This window comes from Lissotriton helveticus, chromosome 7 (assembly GCF_964261635.1).
Source record: "Lissotriton helveticus chromosome 7, aLisHel1.1, whole genome shotgun sequence".
Lineage (NCBI taxonomy): Eukaryota > Metazoa > Chordata > Amphibia > Caudata > Salamandridae > Lissotriton > Lissotriton helveticus.
Genome location: NC_136068.1, coordinates 66,870,626 through 66,887,922, shown reverse-complemented (window position 1 = coordinate 66,887,922; position 17,297 = coordinate 66,870,626). Strand labels below are relative to the sequence as shown.

The following is a 17,297-nucleotide window of genomic DNA, read 5'->3' as shown; positions in this document are numbered from 1 at the left end:
ATCTAGTGTTCCGTCATGTTTTCTCCGGTTGGACGTCTCGTTTCCCTGCGTACTCGCCCTTCGTTGGTTGGTCTTACCTCCCTCCTATTACTTCCGTTCTGTTCCCCTTTTGTCCCGACTTTTGATCGTCTTCTCTCCCCGACATCCTCTGTAAGTACCTTCCCTTCCCTCTTATTTTGACATGTTATCATTTATTGCATCTGTTCTCTTTTTTGTACCCTCCCTGACTTTTTCAAGTATTTTGGTGTCACTTTCGTCTAGATTGTTTTCTATTCTCCTCTCACTCGTCTCTCTTCTTCTTCTCACCGTTCTTTGGTTTCATATATTCATTCCTTTCTTTTTCCTGTATTCTCTTCACACTCTCTTTTGTTTCTCATCTTACCTTACTACGTATTTTTTACCTTGTCATTTCTCTGTTACCTTTTATATATGCTTCCTCATGCTTTTCATAATCGATAACTCTTCTTCATCCTGGTTTACACTTGTTTTTCTCTCTCAGCTCAATTATTCTCCCACATCGACCTTTTTCTCCATCAGAATCTTCGACATAGTTCTCCTTTGTGTTTTTTTTCTCCTGCTTTTATATGTTCCCTCTTATCTCTTATATAACTCTTCTCCATCGTTCCTTTCCTTTTCCTGGATCATTCTCTACGTTGCTATAGTCCTGTTCTTTTTTGCATCCTTATTTCTTCTGATCACTTTATCCTCTCCCTTTCTCTGCTTCCTCTCTTCCTTTTCCTCCATTTTCCCTGAATATGAGGCTTCATTTTTCTTCCCTATTTCTTTTACGCTCTCCCTATTTAATTTTACTTGATGTCAATACGTATTGTTTCCTGGAACGTTAAAGGTTTTCATTCCCCCATTAAGAGGCAAAAGATCCTCTCCCATCTAGCTAAATTGAACGTAGATGTTGCCTTCTTGCAAGAAACCCATGTATCTGACATTGAAGCTTCCAAACTTAAGAGAGGTTGGGTGGGGGCGGTTTTCTCTGCTCCTGGTAAGAGAAATGGTGTTACTTTGTTAATTCGCAAGTCCTTTTCTCATTCAGTTTTGCAGTCCGAATCTGACCCTGAAGGCAGGTGGTTATTTGTTAAACTTTCCTCGAAAGGTATCCCTTTTTCCCTGCTCAATGTTTATGCCCCCACTGGTGGGAATCCTGTCTTCTGGAGCGTGTTTGCCTCCCGTATCACTGAATGCATTGACAATAATTTTATTTTGGCAGGCGACTGCAATATGCCCTTGGATCCCTTGCTGGACAGACATTCCAAATCATTTTTTGTTCCTAACAAATCTCACAAGCTTTTCTCGCACGCCATTTCTCAACACAAACTTGTTGATGCCTGGCGACTATGTAATCCGACCTCTAAAGAATTTACTTTTTACTCCCAGGTGCACCATTCCCAATCACGTATCGACTATATCTTCCTGTCTCACCACATGTCCCAATCCCTCACTCAGGCTGACATTGGCCCCATATTGTTTTCTGACCATGCACCAGTTTTAATTAATATTGATATTTTACCCAAATCCATTGGACCTATGAGATGGCGCTTCAACAACACTCTTCTCCTCGACCCCAAATTTACTGCCTTCTTTACCGATTTTTCTACTGAATTTTTTGCTCTCAACGATACTCCCTCTTTAGCCGAACACACCATCTGGGATGCATACAACGCTGCGGCCAGAGACTTCATCATCAGACATGTTGCCGCAAAACGTAAAGTTGCTCGTAAACGCACCAGTGACCCCTTATCTCAGATCAAGACCCTAGAACACTCTTTTTACACCTCCCACACCCAGGAGAGTTTGACGGCTCTTGTAGATGCCAAAATGAAATACAACAAGCAATCCACTGAAGATGCCTCACTGTACTTACTGAAATCCAGTTCGAAATTTTATGGTGGGAAAAATAAGGCGGGGAAGGTTCTTGCTAATTATTTGAAAGTTAAGCAAAACAAATTGAACATTGAGTCTGTTTTTGATGTTAACTCAGTCCTGCAACATAAAGATGCTGATATTTTGGAAGAATTTTCTCGCTTTTACTCTACACTCTATTCTTCTGAAACTCAACCTTCTGCTCACTCTCTCTCCACCTTCTTTGCAAGCATTCAACCTCCTCCCAATTTTCCTGTTGACCTATCTACCCTTGAAATCCCCATTACCACCCGCGAATTACACACCGCACTCCACTCCCTTAAGAAAGACAAAGCTCCAGGTCCAGATGGGTTTACGGTCGAATTCTACCAACACTTTGCGACCCTTTTGTTACCCAAATTACACTATCTCCTCAATTCCTTTAAAGCCAGGGGTGCATCCTCGGGCACATTCTCAGATGCTTACATTTGCATTATACCCAAGGAGGGGAAGGACACTCAGCGTTGTAAAAATTACAGACCAATATCCCTTGTTAACATCGACTACAAATTATATGCCAAATCTTTAGCCATCAGATTGGATCCTTTTCTTCCAGAGCTCCTCGGTCCCGAACAATCTGGATTTGTCAAAGGTCGCTTCATCACCGATAACACCAGACTCCTATTCAATGTCCTTTCTAAGTCATCACGTTTTAGTGATTCTCTAGCCGCAATCGCCTTAGATGCTGAGAAGGCGTTTGATAGAGTGGAATGGACTTTTCTTTTTTCTGCATCAAAGTGGTTTGGGTTTGGCCCTAATTTTATTTCCCTCATCTCCTTCCTTTACACGAACCCCAGAGCAGCGGTTTGCACCAATGGCTTAATATCTTCCTTTTTTAGTCTTGGCAGAGGTGTTCGCCAGGGATGCCCTCTTTCCCCCTTCCTCTTTAACCTGGCCCTAGAACCTTTCCTCTCTAAACTACGTCAAAATCCAAATATTCATGGTTTCCAACTCTCCCATTCGCATGTTAAACTAGCTGCTTATGCAGATGATATTTTACTCCTCATATCCAACCCCTCTGACTCCATCCCCGCGTTCCTTGATGAAGTCAACGTTTATTCTCAACTTTCTGGATATAAACTGAATAACGATAAATGCGAAATTCTCCCCCTTACCAAATTCACCTTCAAATCTGATTTTGCTGCATCCAACTTCACGTGGAGCCCGGCTCACATAAAATATCTTGGTTTGCATATAACCCCTTCTATCTCAGATACTATCTCACTCTGCCTTAATCAATGTACCCAAAAACTATCAGACCTTACTTCCAGGTGGCACCCCCTTTACCTCTCCTGGTGGGGTCGTCTCGACACCATCAAGATGATGTTATCCCCAATCGTCCTCTATACCATTTCAAATATTCCTGTTTCCATCCCTGCCAAATTCTTTAATAAAATCAATACTACCCTCTCCTCCTGTTTGTGGTCTGGTAAGAAACCGCGTATGTCTTTGCTTCGATTGCGCCTCCCCAAGTCAGAGGGTGGGGCTAATTTCCCAAATTTCCCTGCATATCACAAAGCTTTCCTCCTGAAACAAGCTTCCCTCTGGCTAAAAAACCCTACCGATCCTCTCCCCCTTTGGGTTAAACTTGAACGTCTCTCTCTCTCCCCTTTTTCTTTTGCAGAATACCTCTCCTTTTCCCGCAAACCTCAGTTTATCTCTACTCCTATCCACAAATACACTGCTAAACTACTCTTAGCCTCTTCTCCGGATCCTCCCTCCTCTGTTGCTGACTTCCTTCCCACCACTATATGGTATAATAACAGCATTCTCATCAACCAGAAACCATTTTATTGGAAAATTTGGAGGCAACGAGGCCTAATCTGGGTTTCCCAACTCTTCATTGGATCTGTTTTCAAGTCCTTTTCTATCCTTAGCCAAACTTTCTCTCTCCCTTCCTCCTTTGCCCGCAAATTCTTCTAACTCAGGAATGCAGTTATGTCCGTGTATGATTCCCTTTCTCACTCCCCTCTCCCCGCTGTTTCTTTTAACCCAACTTCATCACTCCATTCCCTACTGCGCTCAGGCCCCACAGCTTCCTCCATCTACCATTCCTTTCACAAACCTCCGTCACCCCGGAAATCCACAGTAGAAGAGCAGTGGGAATCTGAATTTGCCATGACCTGGTCTACCTCCCTTTGGGATAAACTTTGGACTAAGCTCCGCAAGTCCTCTAGGGCTGCTTCTCTCACACAAACACTTTTCTTTATCTATAACCGACTCCTCTTTACGCCATCTCTCCTTCACAAGAGGTTCTCCTTGGTTCCGGATCTTTGCTGGTCCTGCTCCACCCCCAATGCTACGCTCTTTCATATGCTTTTTCTATGTCCCCTCACACACACCTTCTGGAATCAAGTATGGGACCAAATCAATACTATATTTCAAACTTCTATCCCCTTCTCTCTTACTGATATTTTTCTTGGCTCACTTTCCTCTTCCTGGGCTAATGTTGATTCAAACGTTCAAATTATTGATTTGTTACTAGCTGTTGCATTCCAACAGATCACTGTTAATTGGAAGAATTCGAATAACATTACTTTTAAAGCTTGGTGGTTTAATGTATGTTATAATCATAGACTTGATACTGCATTTGTCTATCCACTTGATCTTGCCCCGAAAAGACACACCCTATGGCTTCCCATCACCCTATACCTTGATGTTTGTGCCAAACGCCCCTCTCACCTACCTCCCTCTCAGCAAGAGGTTTGAAAACCCCCCTAAGTTACCTTTCGTTCCTTTATTTTCTTTAGAACTTATTTTTTCTTACATAATATCTATTGCTTTGCCCTCATTTAGACAGCCTCATATATTTTGTATCTCTAGCCTCATTTTTTTTTATTTTTTTTATACTTATTGTTGTAACCTAATTTACCTTACCTTCTTGATGATATTGCATCTCATTTCTCTTTCTGTAATGACACCTTTTTTACTCTAATAAAAATTTTACTTGAACTTAAAAAAGAAGTACTCACCGCTGCTTGTGGTAGTTTCTTCATCTACGGGTGCTGAAGGGAAAAAGAAGAAGAATATTTCAGAACAGGTGATTAAAACCGTCAGATTCTAAGTGATAGGGACTCTGTGACTCTAAGGTCACAGTAATAGGGGCTCTTTCAGACTGAAGAATAATTCACAGTTCAAAGAGTGGGTTCAAGTAACTTATCTCTCTTTAGCTTAATCCATCAGGGTGACTTAAGTTTAGCTCTGAGTTTCAGCAGTGCTCTTGAAGCGCATGTGATGAAAATTCTCTGTCTCTTCAAGGTGGAAAGCTGCCTCAGCTGAGTGCAGTTCCCAATGGAGACCCAGGGCTGTTCCTTTGTATGGAGAGAAATTTGGAAACATAGTTGCAGTTTGCACCAGGGTTCAAACTGCGGAATCACTCGCTGACTATAGGCATCCATGAGTGATAAGCCTCGTAAATCTCTCTCTCTCCGAGGATGGGTGGTCAACAGAGTAGGGGTGGGTGGAATTTGTGTAATCGCGTTAAGCAAATCTCCGCGAAATGGTATAAAATCTCTGTGAACACGCAGAAATTCCGCGAACACGAGGAATTGCTTGTTTGCGATGCTTTTTTACTGTTCGCAATCGCTGTTTGGGTGCTCGGGGGGAAATATCTCACGAACACGCATTTTGAGAGCACAAACAAGCAAAAAAAATTGCAAAGTCGCGGAACGCAGAATTTTGGGCCAGTTTGCGTTATCCGCGGAACGTGAAATTACCCAAATTCCGCGAACGGAACAGAATTTACCACCCAGGCCAACAACAGAGTCACTGAGAGGTACAGACCCCACGCCCCATTTTAATGTGGGCTCCGAATTTTCTCGAAAAGAGTCACTATGAGATCCTAACTTCTTTTCATATAACAGCATTTTTCACTTTTCAGAAGTACTCACCGCTGCTTGTGGTAGTTTCATCATCTATGGGCGCTGAAGGGAAAAAGAAGAAGAATATTTCAGAACAGGTGATCAAATTTGCCCATAACAGAAAAGATAAATAAATAACACCTTAAGATGTTATGGCTATATGTTGTTTTCCAGACTTGTTAAAGGAGAACCTGCCCAACATCCAAATACTGAGGATGAAACAAATAATTTCGGAGAAATCTGAATTGTTAAAAGAGAAAGCAACATTACGTAAAAAATCAAGGAGAGTTCGTTAGACAACATAGTTCCTTTTCTGTACTCATATTGTAAACATGCATCTGATCAGATATTCTGAATGGCATCTAACTGATACAGGATTTGGGGACAAACTGTAATGCCCAAAGTGTTTTTACAGACTGAATAGGAGGTTGAGGGGAGATAGTGGGTAGATGGAGCGTCTGGTTTGAATGAAAGAACAAGTACACCTCAACGTAAAGCTTGCATTTGCTGTGAGACACTCTGGATTTTTTTAATCCTGGTATGGAGCCTTAAAGGCTAAAGCTTGGATTGCTCCAGTGCTCTTGATTGATGTAATGGCGTCAGGGTTCCCATCTTCTATGACAGCTTTTGATCAGATGATGTGTGAATTGGCTCAAAGAAGCTTCTCATTACAGCTGAAAACTCTGTATCAAGTTCCCAGATCAGGTGTCTATCTCCCTCAGTTGCAGGGTAGCACCATCTGCTTGCAAAGAGACAGCATTTTACGCTGACAAACGTGGGGAACATAAGCAGGCACGGACAACACTTGCAGGCACATGCATCATTGTTGGCTTTTGCGATTTCTTAATTGCGATATTTAAGAAATCGCAATTAAGAAATCGTAAAAGCCTATGCATGAAGAAATGGTTGAAAATTTTGCGATTTCTAAACATTCCTTAATTGCGACTCGCAAATTGCGAGTCGCAATTAAGGAATGCCTCCCCATTCATTCCTATGGGCCTTTAGGCTGTTGAAGGTGTACATGCCAAAACACATTATAGGCATCCTACAGCACAAACAGGACTGTGACTCTAAGGTCACACTGAGGTGCTCTCGCAGGCTGAAGGAGAATTCACAACTCAAAGAGTGGATTCAAGTTACGCAACTCTCCTTAACTTAGTCGATCAGGGTGCCTTAAGTTTAGCTCTGAGTTTAAGCAGATCGCGGGAACACTGACGGATGATATTCCACTGACACTTCATGGTGGAAAACTGCCTTAGTTCAGGGCAGTTCATTATTAACACTCTGGGCTGTTCCTTTGTAAATTGTCCAGTGCCCGAGGATGGGTAGTCAACTGGGTCACTGAGTGGTATGTACCCCTACATCCTATTTAAATATGGAGCAGTGAATTTGCTCAAAGAGTGACAGTCCGACCATAAGGGCCCTATTTACAGAGCTAACTTAAGACAAAATACTAAACCTACTACCATTTTGAAATTCACAGAAGACACTCACTCATTTCGGTAGTCACAGAAGTTAGGAGTCCTTCTGTGAATACCAAAAGTCTTAAAGTTAGGATTTTTCTCAGTTTAGGAGTAGTAAAGTTAGGACTCCTAACTTTAGGACTCCTAAACTGAGAAAGATCCTAACTTTAGGACTTTCAGTATTTACCGAAGGCATCCTAACTTCTGTGAATACCGAAATGAGTAAGTGCCTTCTGCGAATACCAAAATGGTAGTACGTTTAGGATTTAGTCTTAAGTTAGTTCTGTGAATCGGGCCTAAAATTCTTTTCCATATTACAGAGAATTTTCACTTTTCAAAAGTACTCACTGCTGGGTGTGGTAGTTGAAGGTGCTGAAAGGTGAAAAAAGAAAAACATTTCAGAACAGTTGAATAAACCAATGAGATTTACCCATAATATACAAAGAAATTTTTTTAAATTTTTAGATGTTAAGCCTACACATTTTCTTCCAGGACCTACATCCAAATTTTGAGGGTGAAACACCTAAATTGAGGGCGACCTGAATTGTTAAAAGAGAAAGCAACATTACATTAAAAATTAAAGAAAGGAAAAATAAAGGAATGAATACCAAGGAGCTGACTGTAAAACAGCAACAGTTTTCAGAAGCAATATTTTGAAATAATGAGTTGCTGCATGTAGTTCTCTAACTTTGGTATCTGTCATAGATTCACATGCTTGAATATTGCCCCTTCGACTGTGAATCCTTGATAATCAGTGTTACTAGAGCAGTGTCTCCATAAATTCAAATACGATTGAAAACAGGCATAGACTTTACGCTGCTTCCTACCTCATGTAACCCCAACTCTATAAATTGGAGAAAAACTGAGCTCCAACTAGCAATAGAAATTGAGCTGCTTGCATTTTTACAGCTAGTTAAGTAATGTACAGAATTAAGCCTCATACCTGGGGTGATGAGGGGGATTGTCTCATGAGAATATATGTAAGTCAGCAAAGTTGGAGAACTGCATTTAAAGATAAACGTTCTCTCCTCCAATATTGTAGCTCTTTATAGATTCACAGAATGATCATAGCAGTATGTATGAAAGATATACCTAAGCATAGAGTGGTAATGCAGGTCGCCTATGTTAAACAGGCTGTGCAGTTACACAGGCTGTTGTCTCTACTTTAATGCACTAGTGCTTTGTGAAATTAAACATTAATGCCCATTGTTGGACTTGGCCCTTTTTGCAGGGTCATCCCTGCGCTTTTTGCCTTCCTCCTAGCCTTTTTTCCTGACATGGTGTTGGTGGGTTTAGAACTCTGGGCACTTTAGTACTGCTGTCCAGTGTAAAGTGCGTGCGCTCTCTGTGGTAAACATGGTAAGATTGGTCTACACCTGTTTGGCGTATTTAATTTACCTATCAGTCCCTTGTAAAGTGGTATCTCAGATTACCAGGGCCAGTAAATTAAATGCTGCTGGTGGGCTTGCAGCGCTGATTGCGCCACCCACCAAAGTAGCCTTTCAAACCTGTCTCAGGCCTCTGCCACTGCAGGGCCTGTGCGCGCAGTGTGACTGCTGCTGTGACGTGGCACCTAAAGTGTTTGCCACATCTGTGACCCCCCTTTTATTGCATGTCAGTTGCCCCTAACGTAGGCCCTAGCTAGCCCTATGGGCAGGGTGCATTGTAGGTAAATGGTAGGACATGTACCTTAAGTGCGTGACGTCCTGGAAGTAACAAACAGCCATTTTGGTTTCTCACTGCTGTGAGGCTGCCCTCCCATAGGAATGCATAGGGGATTCCCTGATAAGTGATTCAGTGCTAATTCCTGATATGAGAGGAGCAGTGTGGTCAAATTTGGTGTGTTTGGAATAGTAATAATAAATGCTGCGCAATGGGGTGCGCAGATTTATTATCACTATTTTATAAATACCAATTTTAGAATTTGGCATTTCTGTGTGCTATGTGTCTGCCTACCTGATGTGTATTGCATGTCTGATTCTGGAGTGACAGGGGCTGGTGAGGTGTGTGTAGCTCCAGGGAGGGCAGGGTGATTCAGCGCTAGGCTGGATAGGAGATCTGCATTTGGAGTAGTGGGAGGAGTAGTCACCTGACCCTGAATAGGTCTGTGCCTGCCTAGGTGAATGCTGGCTCCGCCCCCCTGTGGTGTGTCTGAGGACCGAGCCCCATCTGACAAAGGAGGGTGAAAGCACTGTAAACAGAGTGCTTCAACACCCACCAGAACCAGTTGAGACTGTTTCCCCAAGCCCTGTGCCAGGGCAAACAAAGAGGCATGTGGTATAAATATTGGGGCTGTGACCCCATGTAAAGGGTGCTTGCTGGTACCTGTGCTGGGGTAAGGACTGCTGGGCAACTGGAGGAGCCGCAGTGGTACCCAGCTGCTGCTTCCTGGGGGTCCCTACCGGCTGGCATGCCTGTGCCCAGCTCGGCCCCTGATGATTTCTTTTTGCCTCCACATCCTTGGAAGTGCACTCGGAGCAAAGAATGCCCTGGGGAACGTGAGGCCGGAAGCGCTATGCCGCATGAGGATTTAGAGGGAATCCTGGCGTAGGGATTCCCCGAGATGCTGGTACAGCGGGAGCATACCCGGCATTTGGGTGCATTAAGGAAGTGGGAGCCCACCCCGCATTGATGTAAGCCTTGGAAGCGGGAGCCCACCCCGCATTGATGCCTGTGAAGCGGGAGCCCACCCCGCTGTTTGGTGCCCCCTAACGTGTGGAGCCCACCCCGCATTGATGCCTGTGAAGCGGGAGCCCACCCCGCTGTTTGGTGCCCCCTAACGTGTGGAGCCCTTCGTGGGTTTCTTTTCTCTTTGCAGGTCACAGTGATAAGGACTCTGTGACTCTGAGGTCACAGTGATAAGGACTCTGAGGTCATAGTGATAAGGAATCTGTTACTCTGAGGTCACTGTGATAAGGACTCTGAGGTCACAGTGATAAGGACTCTGTGGCTCTGAGGTCACAGTGATAAGGACTCTGTAACTCTGAGGTCACAGTGATAAGGGCTCAGTGGCTCTGAGGTCACAGTGATAGGGGCTCAGAGTGGGTTCATGTTACCGATCTCTCCTTAGCTTAATCCATCAGGGTGACTTAAGTTTAGCTCTGAGTTTCAGCACTGCTCTTGAAACGCACGTGATGAAAATCCTCTGTCTCTTCAAGGTGGAAACCTGCGTCCGCTGAGTGCAGTTCCCAATGGAGGCCCAGGGCTGTTCCTTTGTATGGGGAGAAATGTGGAAACATAGTTGCAGTTTGCACCAGTGTTCAAACTGCAGAATCACTCGCTGACTCTAGGCATCCATGAGGGATCAGCCTCGTAAATCTCTCTCTCTCTGAGGATGAGTAATCAACAGAGTCACCGAGAGGTACAGACCCCACGCCCCATTTTATTGTGGGCTCCGAATTTGCTCGAAAAGAGTCACTATGAAACCCTAACATCTTTTCATACAACGACATTTTTCACTTTTCAGAAGTACTCACCGCTGCTTGTGGTAGTTTCTTCATCTACGGGCGCTGAAGGGAAAAAGAAGAAGAATATTTCAAAACAGGTGATTAAAACAGTCAGATTTGCCCATAACAGAAAAGAAAAATAAATAACACCTTAAGATGTTATGGCTATATGTTTTTTCCCAGACTTGTTAAAGGAGAACCTGCCCAACATCCAAATCATGAGGATGAAACAAATAATTTCGGAGAAATCTGAATTGTTAAAAGAGAAGGCAACATTACGTAAAAAATCAAGGAGAGTTCATTAGACACATAGTTCCTTTTCTGTACTCATATTGTAAACATGCAACTGATCAGATATTCTGAGTGGCTTCTAACTGATACAGGAGTTGAGGACAAACTGTAATGTCCAAAGTGTTTTTACAGACTGAATAGGAGGTTGAGGGGAGATAGTCGGTAGATGGAGCGTCTGGTTTGAATGAAAGAACAAGTACACCTCAACATAAAGCTATCATTTGGTGTGAGACACTCTGGATTTTTTTTAATCCTGGTATGGAGCCTTAAAGGCTAAAGCTTGGATTGCTCCAGTGCTCTTGATTGATGCAATGGCGTCAGGGTGCCCATCTTCTATGACAGTTTCTGATTAGATGATGTGTGAATTGATTCCAAGAAGCTTCTCATTACAGCTGAAAACTCTGTATCAAGTTCCCAGATCAGGTGTCTATCTCCCTCAGTTGCAGGGTTGCACCATCTGCTTGCAAAGAGACAGCATTTTACGCTGGGAAATGTGGGGAACATAAGCAGGCACGGACCACACTTAGGGGCATATTTACAATAACTGGTGCATCCCTGCATATCAGCAGGGATGTACCAGTTATTGTGCGCCACGGCTCCGCCACCATGGATGCGCCGCATTTACAATGTGGCGCACCTTAGGGAAAAAACGGCACAGATGCGTGAGGCATCTGTGCCGTAAAGGCGGCGCATTGCTGGAGTTGCGATGCAGCTCCAGCGATGCTCTGGGGGTGCCCTATCTTTACAATGCTGCGTCAATCCTTACGCCTCCTTCAAGCAGGCACAGGGTTTTGACTCAGCATGGGCTCAAAAGTGACTGAGTGAAATCTTGTACATGTCACTCAGCCTCTTTTGGAAGGCATTCCTGCGCCGGAACGCTCCCCCTGCGCAGGACGCCTACTTCTGGCGCAGGGCTTTACAACCGGACGCATCTCCCAGATGCGTCACGCTGTAAATACCCCGCAGCATGGTGCATCTTTTGCGCCGGCGCTGCGTCACAAAAGTGACGCAATGGCGGCGTAAAAGAGGCGCAAGGGGCTTGTAAAACTGCCCCTTAATATTTTGTCACCAAGCGAAATTCAAGTGCCTTTAGTTAAAGGACCATAGAAGAGTGAAAGGTCCTAGCAGGCTGTTGAAGGTGTACATGCCAAGACACATTAAAGGCATCCTACAGCACAAACAGGACTCTGTGACTCTAAGGTCACACTGATAGGTGCTCTTGCAGGCTGAAGGAGAATTCACAATTCAAAGAGTGGATTAAAGTTTCGCAACTCTCCTTAACTTAGTCGATCAGGGTGCCTTAAGCTTAGCTCTGAGTTTAAGCAGATCGCGGGAACACTGCCGGATGATATTCCATTGACACTTCATGGTGGAAAACTGCCTTAGTTCAGGGCAGTTCATTATTAACACTCTGGGCTGTTCCTTTGTAAATTGTCCAGTGCCCGAGGTTGGGTAGTCAACTGGGTCAGTGAGTGGTATGTACCCCCTACATCCTAATTAAATATGGGGCAGTGAATTTGCACAGAGTGACTATACCGCCCTAAATTCTTTTTTATAATACAGAAATTTTTCACTTATCAAAAGTACTCACTGCTGGGTGTGGTAGTTGTGGGCGCTGAAAGGTAAAAAAAAAGAAAAACATGTCAGAATAGTTGAATAAAACAATGAGATTTGTAGGCTGGAGATGCATTCACAATTTAAAGAGTAGATAGATGTTACACAATTCAACGTAACATGTTTAATCAGTTTAAGCACAGCTTGTGAAACCTACTAGACACAAATCCACTTCCACAGCATGGTGGGAAACTGGGTGTAGCGATTTCGAGCAGCAAGACAAGGTGTCATGTACACAGCCGCACTACATCTCCCAGAACCCCCTGGGCTCAGGCGGTCCGGAGATCGTTAACGGCTGAGGTACATAAGCGCCTCCCAGGAAGGGGAGGGTGCTTGTCAATCCTTCCTGTTCCACTGACTGAGCCTGTTGTCCGCTGGAGTTCCGCGGACGCTTTCCTTCCCGCTTGAGAGGACGACGCTGGAGTTCCGCGGACGCTTTCCTTCCCGCTTGAGAGGACCACGCTGGAGTTCCGCGGACGCTTTCCTTCCCGCTTGAGAGGTAGGAGAGGGGGATAGATAGCGCAGCTGTGCTATCGAGACCGCTCCGTAGATCTTGCTATTTCCATGTTACTTTCGTTTGGCGCCTTGAGTGCACAGTATGAGAACAATTCTGGCTGCATTCATTGAGTAGTGACTTAACTACCGCGTACACCACCACCCCCCTTTTTCCTCCATAAGAAACTATTCCAAGACCTTCCTTAACCCGAAACGTTTACTGATAAGACACATTATCGAGAGCTGTGGTATACAACAGCTGGATATTGTCTGTGGATATTCGTGCAACAGTCGATGTGATTGTGGGATTGCTTAACACCCTAAACACAGCTGAGCAAACAGTGAGTGTTTCTTATTAATTATCCTATCTCACGAGGAGAAATCAACCTCACTATTTAAGGTAACAAGCTCTTCTTTTGTCTCCATAGCTGTCCTGGGTTCAGAGAACTCGCACCTTAGACCAGACCGTGAGGGGTGCCCTATCAGCGGTGTCCTTTATTATTTTGTCCCCTTCCCTTTTCCCCGGAGGGCGATCTTTCCTAATTGTGTTTTACACGTTGGGGGAGTTGGCGCTTGAGGGAACTGGGAGGTTTTTCTTCGAGCTGTGGTCCCTGCCAGCAAGACAAGCAAAGGTTAGTGGCAAGCGTTTTCTATGTTGGGCTACTACCTTTCTGACTAAACCTGACACTGGGAACAGTTCACTATGAAGACCCGGGTTGTTCCCTTGTACGGAGAGAGATTTGGAAGCCTAGATGCTCCTTGCACCACTGTTCAAACGTTGGCATCACTGGCCTGACTGTGGGGATCCCACGGGTTATCATTCCTCGTACATGGTCCTGTGCCTGAGGATGGCTAGACAACAAAGTCACTGAGAGGTTGGGACCCCCCCCCCTTACTCACCGTTGCCTTTGGTAGATATTTCAACTGAGGGGACTGAAAGAAAAAGAAGAAACTCATTTCAGAGAAAGGTGAATAAAATACTCAAATTTACCCATAACAGACAGGAAAAAGAAACACATTTTTAGACATTATGGCTGCATGTTTTCTTCCAAACTTATTAAAGGAGAACGGGCCAAATATGCAAATTGTGAGGATGAAACAAACCCCTTTGGAGTAACCTCACTTGTTAAAAGAGAAAGGAAGATTGCATGAAAAATTCAAAAAGAGTAGATCAAAGAATAAATATTGAGGAGGTGAAAGTAAAATAGTAACAGTTCCAAAAAGCAATCTTTTTAAATTCTGATAAAAAGAAAATAGGATTAGAAACACATGTGTAACTCCATGTAGTTCTATAACTGTGGTATGTTTCAGGGATTCATGTGGTTGAATAGTTTTGTGAATCCTCAATAGTTGATGTTAATGGAGCAGTGCTTCTGTAAATTGAAAAACATTGAAAACAGGCATAGACCATGTGCTGGCTATCTACCTACTTAGGGAACCTGAACTCTGGTCAATGAATTTGCATGAAGCTGAGCTCCAGCTCACCACAAAAGCTCAGCTGGTCACATGTTTACAGATAGTTAAGCAATATACTTTTCTTAAAATGTCACCTTGAGGGAATATGTAATTTATTAATCTGTAACTCTCACCATGAGTAACTGTCATAGATATAAGTACTGTCACCTACTACCATGTTACTCCTAACTCCTTTTGTAATTTACTTCGCTCTATAGCAAAGCGCTCTGACACCTCTGGGTGAATATGCGCTATATGAAAATGCATAAATAAATAAAATAAGGAATAAATATACAGAATTAAGCCCCATACCTGGAGGGGTGTGCTAGTTAGTGAGAATACATTTAACATAGCAAAGTTGGAGGACTGTAGGTTGAGATAAACTATTTCTTCTCCAACGTGGTAGGTTTTTGTAGAGTCACAGCTGTGAAAGTCGATGATCAAAACAGTACATATAAGACATACATTGAAACAAGCATTTGTAATGCAATAGGTCTCGCATTATTTAAGTTTGAGCTATTGGCATTGCTAAATATTGCAACACCAATTGCAACAAAAGTCTATAAATTGTAGGCCAAAAAAATGTGTATTTATTTTTGTAGCAATGGTTGCATGCTGCGCTTTAGATGAATATGTTTAAAAGTAAAGTGCGCCATACTGCGATTGCTACTATAGTTAATTGTGGATGCGTTAGCAATTGATGTGTGCACTGATGGCTGGTGGTATGTGTGCCTGTAGAAATTGTTCACTGATGGCTGGTGGTGTGTGTGCCTGGTGGAAGTGTGCACTGCCGGCTGGTGGTGTGTGTGCGCCTGGTGGAAGCGTGCACTGACGGCTGGTGGTGTGTGTGCCTGGTGAAAGCGTGCACTGACTGCTGGTGGTGTGTGCCTGGTGAAAGCGTGCACTGACAGCTGGTGGTGTGTGTGTGTGCCTGGTGAAAGCATGCATTGACGGCTGGTGGTGTGTGTGTGTGTGCCTGGTGAAAGCGTGCACTGACGTCTGGTGGTGTGTGCCTGGTGGAAGTGTGCACTGATGTCTGGTGGTGTTTGTGCCAGGTGAAAGCGTGCACTGACGGCTAGTGGTGTTTGTGCCCGGTGAAACCGTGCACTGATGACTGATGGTGTCTGTGTCTGGTGTAAGTGTGGTTGTGTGTGTGTGGTTGTGTGTGTGGTTGCATGTGTTGTTGTGGTTGTGTGTGTGGTTGTGTTTGGTTGTGCGTGTGGTTGTGTGTGTGGTTGTGTGTTTGGTTGTGGTTGTGTGTGTGTGTGGTTGTGGTTGTGTGTGTGTGGTTGTGTGTGGTTGTGTGTGTGGTTGTGGTTGTGTGTGTTGTGGTTGTGTGTATCGTGTTTGTGTGGTTGTGTGTGGTTTTGTGTGTGGTTGTGTGTGTGGTTGTGTGTGGTTGTGTGTGTGGTTGTGTGTACAGTTGTGTGTGTGGTTGTGTGTGTGGTTGTGTGTGTGGTTGTGTGTGTGTGTGGTTGGGTGTGGTTGTGTGTGTGTGTGGTTGGGTGTGGTTGTGTGTGTGGTTGTGTGTGTGGTTGTGTATGTGTGATTGTGTGTGTGTGGTTGTGTATGTGTGGTTGGGTGTGTTTGTGTATGTGGTTGTGTGTGTGGTTGTGGTTGTGTGTGTGGCCGGGTGTGGTTGTGTGTGTGTGTGTGTGGTTGTGTGTGTGGCTGTATTCCCTTCTTCAGCAGTGTTTAACATGCCCTGTCTGCCCGTGCCGGGAGGCAGAGGGCATCTAAATACCGCGCACAGGGTCTTTATAAACTGTAGTGTGTGCCATCCAGAGTACGCGGAAGGAGCCTTCCCAAATATGTGGGAAAGGGTTTTTATGTAGTCATATAGGCACCGGTAGTCAGAGGCTCTACAATGTTTGTAGGGTGGCCTATGTAGCTATAAAAGTAGCTATAAAGAGTTCAGCGGCACTTTGTGCTCTTTTGGCAGTGTGGCCCCTGTTCCTACTGTAAGTGGAGGGCTGCTTTATAGATAACTAGCTTACCTGTCGCGTGTTGCTGCGATCTCCGAAGAAATGAAATTCAAGGAAACTCGTTATGATAACATTCAATTTATATTATGTAATTTTTATTGAAGCATATTCATTTTAATATGGAAAACATTTTGTCGTTTTAATTCTATTTATTTATTCGAGTGCTTGTGGATACACGATTTTTAGTTTTTCCGTCTGGTGCGTACATCAGTATTTGAAGATTATGAGGGCCCTGGGGGGGCCGATATTTAAAGAAAAGTATGCCAGAAACCTTTGCGGGAGTGTACTCAATAACTTCCCAAAGTTTCCTGGCGATCGGATGAATGCTGTTTTAATTCTATTTATTTATTCTAGTACTTGTGGATACACGATTTTTTGTTTTTCCGTCTTGTGCGTATATCAGTATTCGAAGGATTATGAGGGCCCGGGGGGGCCGATATTTTTTTTTTAAATTATGCCAGAAACCTTCGCGGGAGTGTACTCAACAACTTCCTAAAGTTTCCTAGCGATCCGTTGAATGGTGTTTTAATTCTATTTATTTATTCGAGTGCTTGTGGATACACGATTTGTTGTTTTTCCGTCTGGTGCGTACATCAATATTCGAAAGATTATGAGTGCCCAGGAGGGCCGATATTTAAAAAAATGTTATGCCAGAAACCTTCGCGGGAGTGTACTCAACAACTTCCCAAAGTTTCATGGCGAACGGATTAATGATGTAGTAATGCATAAAGGACAAACAGACAGACATTCGTTTTTATATATATAGATAATTAA

The 17,297-nt window shown here is 43.8% G+C and overlaps 1 protein-coding gene across 14 annotated transcripts in view; it reads right to left on the bottom strand.

Annotated features, from left to right (window-relative positions):
- The window catches only part of LOC144768069 (alpha-2-macroglobulin-like protein 1), a 618,955-nt gene that overhangs the window by 19,030 nt on the left and 582,628 nt on the right, over window positions 1–17,297 (bottom strand). For 8 of the 14 annotated variants that reach the window (XM_078651444.1, XM_078651445.1, XM_078651446.1 and 5 more), the window contains exons 36-41: window positions 13,984–14,016; window positions 12,566–12,589; window positions 10,714–10,746; window positions 7,586–7,609; window positions 5,805–5,837; window positions 4,887–4,919 (exon numbers count right to left, since the gene is read on the bottom strand). In XM_078651444.1, the coding sequence (XP_078507570.1) occupies window positions 4,887–4,919; window positions 5,805–5,837; window positions 7,586–7,609; window positions 10,714–10,746; window positions 12,566–12,589; window positions 13,984–14,016 (180 nt within the window). The remainder of the gene's footprint in view (window positions 1–4,886; window positions 4,920–5,804; window positions 5,838–7,585; window positions 7,610–10,713; window positions 10,747–12,565; window positions 12,590–13,983; window positions 14,017–17,297) is intronic. The other 6 variants (XM_078651448.1, XM_078651452.1, XM_078651454.1 and 3 more) reach the window with 3 other exon arrangements.